This window comes from Apium graveolens, chromosome 4, assembly GCF_009905375.1.
Source record: "Apium graveolens cultivar Ventura chromosome 4, ASM990537v1, whole genome shotgun sequence".
NCBI classification, from domain to species: Eukaryota; Viridiplantae; Streptophyta; class Magnoliopsida; order Apiales; family Apiaceae; genus Apium; species Apium graveolens.
Window position 1 is genome coordinate 262,563,882 of NC_133650.1, and position 10,467 is coordinate 262,574,348.

Sequence of the window (10,467 nt, forward strand, 5' to 3'; positions counted from 1 at the left end):
AATTAAATCAAGTGAGAGAATTATTTTTCTAAAGTGTTTAGAAAAGGGATTAATGATTAAAAGGTATTTTAATTATTAGTTAATTGGTTAATAAGAATAATCAATTAAAGGGTTAATAATAATAATATTTTATGGAAAATTTTCAGCTGAAATTTTTGCCTATAAATATACTATTATAAACCCTATTTGCCTCAACCCAAATAATTAAACATAATTTGAAAGTAGAACAAGAGGGAGGCAACTAATTCTCTCAACCTCTTCCTCCTCCATCACATTGTACTCTTGGTAGATACCGGTGGAGTGCTTCACACTTGAGGAGCACCTGCTAGGGATTTTCGTTCATCGTTCTTGGATCGCTATTAAAGACCTCCATCTTTCCATTAACGTAAAGCTTCTTAAGTTAACATACTGAACTACGAATTAAATATTATTTTTCGCATGGATCCTGCGGAGGGTTTCGGTTTTTTTTTAAGTTTTAAATTTACGTTTTCGTTGCGTTTATGTGCTAAAAACCCTTCAGGATTTTCATCAAGTAAAGCTAGAATTACAAGTCAAGGAATAAGTTCTGAAACTGGGAGAAGAATAAGTTCTGATACTGGTAAAAGGATAACTTCTGGTGAACATCTGGAACTTGATGAAGAAATTTCAAAGGAGTTATTTCTTAAAGAAAATTCAGGAATGGACTTTGAGAGTCTAAAGGAAAAAGAAGCTAGACTCAAAGCAGAAGGTGTCAAGACAAAATCTAAAGCTTCTGTTGTTTAAAAGAAATTTCCAAAGCCTAAGGGTATTGTGATAAAGGAAAGAATAAATTCTGAGGCAACCAAAGCCAAATCACAAGTGGAAATTGATCCAAGGTCCAAGGGCAAAGAAAAAGTTGATGAACCTGTAAAGGTTTATATGCCAGTCATGGATGAAGAAATAACTGATGATAAAGAAGATGCTAGTCTTACTCTGATTTCAAAGAAGATTTTTCAAACAACCTCTGACATGGCTCATGTTGTTCAGAGTCAAGATGTAGTAAGTTCTGATATGACAGTGAAGCAAGAAACCTCTGACATAGCTCAAGTTGGCTTGATATCAAGAGATAAGTAAAAGGAAACCTCTGACATTGCTCATGTTAAACCTTCAAAGATACTCCTACCAGGATTCACCAAAGCTAAACAGACTCAGCCTTTGAAGATTGCAATAAGTGGTTTTGAAGCAAGAGTTGTTACAGGAAAGGAAGCAAGAGATAAATCTGAATTGGGTAGTTCTGATGAAAGAAGAGTACACAACACTACCAATGATCCAACTTCCTTAAGTGAACCAGGAGTAGGAGAAACTCGGAAAGATTGAATCAACTTGAATCTGCATAAATGGTTTACCATTCTGTTTTGAAAGAACATATCTTGTTATATTTTATTACAGATTGAAGGGTATTCTATATCAGGCAAAATGCTATTCTATTGAAGTATTTTGAAGAACTGGAACATGTTCTATTCCTACTTCAAGTGAAAGATAGATTAACAAATAGTGATGCAGGTTATTTAAAGTCACAAATTCAAAGACAGAAGAAGCTTTATTCTGTAAAGTCTGACAGCACATACCGTCCCAAGTACAGAGATCACAAAGGTGATATTGTCAAAATGAAGCCTAACTCTGCTAAGATTATAACTACTTTTCTGGGTTATAAGGCTGTGGAATTCAATCTAGAGTCTGACAAGGCATATCTGATCAGACTAGATCAGGAGATAAGAAAAGCTAAGATAAATGATCTCAGAGCAGCTATTTTTCAAACTGGTGGCTGAATTGAAAAATGCTAAAAGGAGGATGGTCAATGAACTTGAATATGCTGAGAGATGTTTGTTGAAAAACTATCTCAGAACAACTCCTGACATCATAGATATCAGAATTTGAAGCCAAGTTAAAGATCTAAAATTGCTTAAATTCTGAAGTGTATACAGACTGAAGCTGATATCAGATCTTAAGGATGGTAAAGCTGAAATGACTATAAATTGTAGTTATCTAGTCAAATTCTCATGCATTTGTACTTAATATTTTTGACATCATCAAATAATCTGTTAAACTTGTATATTATGCTAATTTACAAGTTGGGGGAGATTGTTAGATATATTTGTGATGTCATGTCTAATATGATTTATGTTTAGTTTTCAGATCTTACTTAGCAGGACAAATCAGTACTTAACTGGAAATCAGCACTTATACTGAAGACAGAACTTAAGATATCAGAACTTAAGTTATCAGAAGATATTTATCAGGATATAATATTAGGACTTAAGGTGACTTTCAGATAAGGCAGGCGGCTGATTGAAAGGAAAGAAGATCGAGACTAAGATAGTAAGAAATATGCATGGAGAAGAATTCTATGAAGAATAGAATACTTGGAAGAAAAGATAACTGATTGATATATTTTAGGAAGTAGAATTATATTCAATATCAATTAGAACTTATCTTGTAACTGTGTAGTATATATAAACACAGACATAGGGTTTAAACTATATGTGTTATCTTAATCGAAGTTATTATTCTTTGTAACCCTAGCAGCTCTCGTGATGATTTGTTCATCACTGAAAGAGGACGGTTCCATATTGTAACAGAGTTTATTGTGTTGAATAAAATCTGTATTCTGTTACTTGGGTTCTTTAATTCGATTTGATTGTAGTAAACACTGTATTCAACCCCCTTCTACAGTGTGTGTGACTACCTGAATAATTAACATAATTCTGTTTTACATATTATATGTAGGTTACTTTTAAACTAACATAACACTTCATAAATATTTTTGCCCACAGAAATTGAAAAATTGTTTAATGACATCGGGAAGAGTTTGAAGGACTACACGACAATGCCATTTCCAAGTGAAGTTTATTTTAGCAATGTTGTTAACAGACTACTCCAAGAAGAAACTTCATATGATAAAGAAGAACTGAAAATTTTGCATGAAAAGAATCATGGAATGCTCAACCCTGAACAAAAGAACATTTACGATTCTATCATACAAAATGTTTATAATAAGGTAGGTGGTGTTTTCTTTGTATATGGAAGTGGAGGATGCGGCAAGACATTTCTGTGGCAGACATTATGTTGTCGCCTTCATTCAGAAGGAAAGATTGTGCTTCTTGTTGCCTCATGTGGAATAGCAGCCGTATTGTTTCCTGGTGGTAGAACTGCACATTCAAGATTCCATATTCCTTTGAAACTTGATCTGGACAATACAGCCGGAATCAGACATGGAACCGATATTGCAGAATTAATCCAACAAACTGATTTGATCATTTGGGATGAAGCGCCAATGCAACATCATCATGACTTTGAATCTGTTGACCGTTCTTTGAGGGATATAATGTCTGCTATTGACAAAAGGAGAGCAAAGAAGCCATTTGGTGGTATCACAGTAGTTTTTGGCGGAGATTATAGACAGATTTTACCCGTGATTCCAAAGGCATCCAGAGTTGAAGTAGTAGGTTCCACCCTCAATAAATCAAAAATTTGGGAATTTTGCCAAGTATTTTTACTTAAGCAAAATATGCGGCTTCATGCAGGAAATACAGAAATGGAGAATAAGGTTTTAGCGGATTCCATTAAATGGCAGCTTTTAGTTGGCGATGGTAAATTTGAGAACTTTAGTCCTGATGCAGACACTGGTGAAATGCTAATAAAGATTTCAGATCAATATGTTGTTATACCACGCAAAATCCCATAGAAAGTCTTTTTTGAAATTACTTACCCGGATTTTCTAAGAAACATGTCTTCACATTCTTATTTAAGATCAAGAGCTATCATAACACCAACTAATGTTGTGGTGGACGACATCAATAACAGCATTCTTGAGAAAATTCCTAGAACTCTACACACATATCTTAGTCAGGATTCAATTGATGATGCTGGTGATGAAGATAATGAATTCAGATCAGCATTTTCAGTAGAGTACTTGAACTCATTAAATATGCCTTGCATTCCTAAGCACGAGTTAAACATTAAGGTTGGCGTCGTTGTCATGCTTATGAGAAATTAAACCAAATTATGGGATTGTGTAACGGCACGCGAATGATTGTGACATCCTGCAAGAAGAATAGTATTGAGTATAAAATATTATGCGGATCCCATGTTGGCTCAAAATATTTGATTCCAACATATACCAGCTGGCCTTTTGAGTTTAAAAGAATTCAGTTCCCACTCTAGATTTGTTATGCAATGATAATTAATAAGAGCCAGGGCCAATCATTTGACACGGTTGGTTTATACCTTCCCAGAGCAGTGTTTTCTCATGGCCATGTCTACGTTGCCATCTCGAGAGTTACAAGACCAGAAGGTCTCCACATTCTCATCGACAGTGATGATGGTACCACCACAAATATTACATCAAATGTAGTCTATGAAGAAGTATTTTACAATCTACCGAGCATAAATGATGAGAATGTATCAGATTAGTTGTTAGTCCCTTAACAATATAGCAAGAATTACAGAAGGGGGGGTTGAATGGAATTCTTTATCTTTTTCTTGAAATAAAAATGTTCAACTCGATTATAGATATATCTGTTTTGATTAGCATAATGCGGAATATAAACTTTAATGAATCAAAACAAGAGTAATTAAAAACAAGAGTCTTTAAAAACTTTCTGGTGGATTTAAACAATTCCACCAGAGATATATATTAATATATCGAGAGAACTCTGTGTGCAGAAATGCTCACAGCTGCTTTTACAAGATAGAACAACTAAGAACACAGGAAATGCTAAAGATAGTGCTTACAAAGATTTCTCTGTGTTTGTTTCTAAGCTCACTTAGTTTTCTTTGTTATTTTATATTTGCTACTCTCTTGGTTTATATATATTACCAAGATTACAAAGTCAAAAGAACTGAATAAATATAAAATCTAACAGTCTTGATCTTTGCTGCTTTTCATCCTTTATTACCCAGTTAATGGGCTTCCACAGTGTTTGTATCCAATCTCGACGGTTGTGTGTCAGCTTTCACTGTTCAACTGATGTTTGAATCTTGATATTATCATCCGTCGACTTTCAGATCATCCGTCGATGACTTACTTGATCATCCGTCGACTGCTATTTTGAACATCCGTTGAAAGTCATTTGATTATCCGTCAAAGCTTTGTTAAGCATCCGTTGATAGCTAGTTTGGCACTTGACTTCATTTCACTTATACAGAATTACAAGACATTGCTTATGTACAGTTAATCAACCTATTCTGCATATCTAGTTAAAGTCAACATGACTTATATGCTACTACAGATTCTATACAAAGGTGCATACAACACTGTGCTACAAACTTATCATTATATAAGCTACTCACTAGATGGATAATAAATTACTCATCCGTCGGTACTCAAACTGAGTTATCCGTCGGGACTATAATTCTTATCCGTCGAGTGCTACATTATTTCACTAAGTAAAATCTACTTAGATGTTTTGTTTAGGTAATCATCAAGTGCACAACATATTCACAACAATCTCCCCCAATTTATGTCAACTGGAATTGTAGCCATAAATTAAGAGACACTTGATGATAACAAAACATCCTAAACATATATCTTTAAAGATAAGTAGATAAAACTGAAAGTGCTTCAATTTAAACAAGGTATACAAGGTTTGGTTCACAGTCAATTCAAGATGCTCCTCTAGCCTGAGCCGATTTTTCTAGTTTCTTGAAGGTCTGGATCTTCTTCCAAGCTTTCTGTTGTTTTCTTCAATTTGATTCTGGAGCTGTCTGTGGAATTCTAATTCATCAGATTCTGAGAGATCTAACATTTCTTGTATTTCCAAAAGATTCTCATTGCTAGAGATACTCAATTGGTGTTCTAGTCTGAAGAATCTTCTCACACCCTTGTCATCCATGAATTCCATCAGCCAGTAGGGCCATAGATGCACTCTTCTCCCTGTGTATGGGATGATAAGAGTTTTGGGTAGTGCATCTTTGGCTCTAACACTCATTAGCTCTTCAATCTTCTTCAATACTAATCTTCTTGCAGTTACATTAAACCCAAAGTTTTTCTTGAAGGATGAATAGACTTTGATCAACACAGCTTGGCTTTCTTGAAGTATCCTGTGAAGAGGCCACTGAATCTCCCTTCCTCCTTTGTACTTGAATACCAACCTTTCAGGTAGGTTTCTGTATGCATCAATTGCCCTTACCTCATCCAGCTCCTCCAGATAAAGGTTTAGGTCTGAAAATTCCTTGATGTCACACAAGTACAAGTAGTCTTCCTTGTTGATCTTAGGTTGAGCTTTGACTACTGCCTTGGATTTGAGAGGTGACAGCTTCACTTTCTTAACTACCCTTGATTTTGTCCTTCTTGGCTTGGTGAGAATTGGCAAGTTGAAGTCAGGAATTGGTAATTTATCCCACTCTATTGGCTCATCCTTTGGCACAATAGGCTCTCCATGTATGTTCCTGTAGGGGTCTACCACCCTTATGTCTTCAAATACCACAAAGGGCTTTGATGCTTGAGTTTCAGCTTTAGTGGATTCCATTGGAAATTGATCTTCCAATTCCTTGTTAACAATATCCAACTTTTTTTTTGTTCTTTTAGCCAATTCTTTCTTTCTTGGAGATTTCTTCTATTCTTCAATCTTCTTCTTTGATCCAGTAGCTTGAGTTAGTTGAGAGGGAATTTGTTGAGAAGAGTTCACAGCCTGTAGCTTGGTCAAGATAGCAAACTGTTCTTTCTTTTGTTTAGACTTCTTTGCATCTAGAGCAGCTTGCCTCTTTTCCTGCTTCAATCTGGCTTTTTCTTCTTCCTTTGCTTGAGCAAATTGTGGATGTCCAGCTACCACACAAATTTCCTTCCCATTTCTGAATATCTTTGCAATTCTCTCTCTTGAGGCTGAATCAGCTGGATCTTTGTAGAGAAGAATAGATCTTGACAGAAGCTTCTTCTCATCAGGCTTGGGTGTCTCATACACAGTATCCATAGGGTTCTTCAAAGATGACTTTGGATAGTTTGCCCTTGGTTTAAGAATCATCTCAGCCTTTGTAGTCTTGATGCAGGAAGATTGTCCTTTCTCCAGATAGTTCATGCTCATCTCATTCACATTGATTGGCTTGACATGAGAGTGATGGATTGCTGACTGATCTGGTTCCTTGACTAATTGAAACTTTCTCTGTATTTCCTCATCAATCTTTTTCCAGTTGATCAGAGTCAACTCTTCTTTATCAGCATCTTTCAAACTTGCTGCTGCTGCATTTATAAGATCTATACCATCTGCAACTGGTGGCTTGGAGATAGTAATTGAAGGTACAATTACTTTGCTGATTTGAACTACAATGTTCTCCCCCTTAGTTGGTCCTTTCTCCCCCTTACTTGATTCTCTCTCCCCCTTTTTGTTATCATCAAGTGAAGGAGTTAGGCCTTGTGCTTTAGCCAGTTGCATGAGAAGATTTGTCTGAGTCTGTTGATTTTGAAGAAGTAGGGCCACTGAATTCCCAATAACTTAAACTCTGGTCTCCAGCTTGGCTATCTTCTTTTCAGAATCTGATTCTCTTCTCAACCTTTGTAATAAATCATGCATGGTACCATATGGCATTAGTGAATCCAGTTTCTCAGAGTTGTATGTCTTTAAGTCAGCTATCTCCTTTTTCAATTCATCCACACTGATATTCTGTCTGGAGTGTTGGATCTTCATTAAGTGCAAGGAGTCTAGATGAGCTTTAAGAACAGCCTTGGTACCAGCATCTGAAACTTCCTGAAGGGCTTGCTGAATAGTTGTTACTTGTCTTACCAAAGACACCTCAAATTGTCCTGGTGTAAAGTCCTTTGCCCATGCCCATTCAGGTAAACTTAAAGCAGAACTTTGGCCTTCAGCTCCCCCTAAGTTCATGCTTCCATTCAAAGAACTAGAGTCATCATCATCAGAATTTACTCCAAATTCTTCAGATGGCTCTCCAGCTTGAGGAGGCATCCTGTTGACAGCAGCTTTATCTCTTTGAAGAGATTCTGTGGTGTGCACTAAGTGTAAAGTCTGCTCTGCCTCCACATTGCTCTGAGCAGCCAACAGTTGATAGGCTGAAACAGGGTGAGTAAAAGTGTCAGCATCCAAGGAAATGTTATCAATTACAGCTTTGTAATGTTGCTGAAATTGTCTTTCCTTTTCAGCATCATCCACAATCATTGACTCACTAGCAATGGCTGGCTCCATCCTTATTGCTCCAGTACCTGCTTTTCTCTCATGTTCTCTTTTTTGTTGTATCAGGGTCTCACCCTGGCTCCCCACCCTCACCTTCACCTACTAAGGTGGGACTCCTCTCACTCACTTTTGCCAATCCTGAATGAATGGATTGCTGAGATTCACTCTTTTCCTCTCCTTTTGCCTGGGAGCAACCCAGCCTCTCACTCAATACACTCTCCTCTCTCAGTCCTAAGAGTGATTGTATTACCACCAAATCTTCTGCACTTGAAATTATTGAAGTTTGAAGTTGTGCAGAGACACTCGACGGATAAATGATATTCGTCGGGTGAGTGGTAAAGCTATCCGACGAATAACTGCTGTTAAGCTTATCCGTCGGGATACAATCACTACTCGACGGATGAGCAATATCCATCGAGAGAGTAGAAATGAATGAGGTGGGAAGAGAAACTATTGTTGACTCTGTGTTGATTGAAGTTATTTGAGGCACAGATATCACAATAGAATCAGAAAGAATTGGCAAGTGAGCCAACAAATCATCTAAAAGATGATGCTCACTTGCACTAGATTTTGGCTTCCCCAACAGAGTTAAAGAAGGGGAATCAGGAATTGAAGTGTTTATCATGTTCACTTCCAGTGAGTTGGTTGCTGAGTATTGTGTTTCAGTGGCTTCTATCAAGAGAGATTTTGGCTGTAACTCCACATTTATTGGAGCCACATCAATCTGAATTTGAGAAGGTGCAGGGACTGTGTCTTTAGCACCAGTTTGCACTAAGTGTGTGTCCTGTGCATCCCCAGTTGTTTTGGATTTCTTCTTTCTAGTGTAAGTTTGGTGTAGGATTGTGTCCCTAACCCTCTTGGCCTGTGCTCTTGGATGAGAGCTTTGTTCAATAGCCACATCCTTTTGGGAGGATGCAGCTAGAAGTGAGCTTCTGTCCTTTTTAAGCACTGCAGTTTGTTGGGAAACTGCAGTGTGGCTAGGCTGGGATTCACTTATCTCTCCAACCTTATCCTTGGGGTTTCTTTGATGTTCACCCCTTCCCTCACTTATCTTACCCTCCTTCACACTCCCCTCTTTGTGTTTGGTAGAATTTTCAACAGGTACCTTTTGAGAGATACCAGAGGGGGTTTTCTTTGATTTGGATTTAAGAATTGCAGTTGTTTTGGCAGCTTTGGTAGGCAACTGTTTGGTCATTGTCACAGTTGCCATAGCTATGCCTGAAGTCAAAGAAATAGAAGGGTTTGGAATAGTTGAGAGTGTAGATGAACTTACCTCACTTACCTGAGGTGCCAGCATTACAAGAAAATAGAACATTGGCACATCCTTGTGATGGTTGGCTCTGTTCAGATCTGCAATGATTCTTCTCTCTTGAACCCAACACGCTAATTTGTTGGTTGGGTTCTCAAGTACAATCTCTTCACAAAGATGGTTAGCCAAAAGCATAAAAAATCTAGCATAGTAAATATTCTTTCCTCTTTTGGCTGAGTCACCTAGTTTATAACCTAACTCATACACAACCAGGTCACTTAAGTTGTAATATTTGACTGTAACTAGCATGTATAGCATGTTAAGCATGGAAATATTCACAGAATCAAAATTACTGATTTTTCCAGAAAAGACCTTAGTTACTACATCACACAAGTAACTCCATTCCTTCCTAAGATCTAGTCTTCTAATTTCACTTAGTTTTGCAGTAGGAAGTGCATAATGAATGGAATTTAGCATATTGACAATATCAGTGTCAGTGTGTGGTGCAGTAACATTGTTATCAGGAATCTTGAAACATGCTTTTATGACATCACTATTGATACAGAAAACATTACCTTTGATGGTCAGAGTGATGGTTTTGTCAGTAGAGTTGTAGATTGTTGTTGTCCACATCTCCTCAACAACTTCACAATAAATTGTGGGTGATTCCAGCATAGCAAAACTTAACTTGCAGTTCTTCACGAAGTCCATCATCTTATGATAGTCTTCAGATTGCTGAATCCCCTTATTGACCAAGGCAGTGAAGTTGTTCTTCTCATAGATGAACCCAGTCTGTGACATGATCTTTACTACGGGTGCCATTGTTAGGGAAGAAAAGCTTGAAGAGAAAGAGGATTTTTGCTTGAGAGAGAATGAAATAAGACAGTTGAATTTGAGAATGATAAAAGAAAATGATTAGAATGAAATAGGCTTTTATACTTTGCTCAAACTCAACGGATAAAAATAATAAAGAGAAATAAATTACCCAATAGAAACTGCCTAAAATTACCGTTTTAAAATAAACTTTAAAAATTCCACCCATTATCCGTCGTGTAATACTTATAAACTGTAAGTATA

The 10,467-nt window shown here is 36.9% G+C and overlaps 1 protein-coding gene across 1 annotated transcript in view; it reads left to right on the forward strand.

Annotated features, from left to right (window-relative positions):
- Window positions 1-3,703, forward strand: part of LOC141719570 (uncharacterized) — a 103,697-nt gene extending 99,994 nt beyond the window's left edge. The window contains exon 7 of the mRNA XM_074521947.1: window positions 2,793-3,703. Within this exon, the coding sequence (XP_074378048.1) occupies window positions 2,793-3,703 (911 nt within the window). The remainder of the gene's footprint in view (window positions 1-2,792) is intronic.
- Window positions 3,704-10,467: the final 6,764 nt, after the last annotated feature.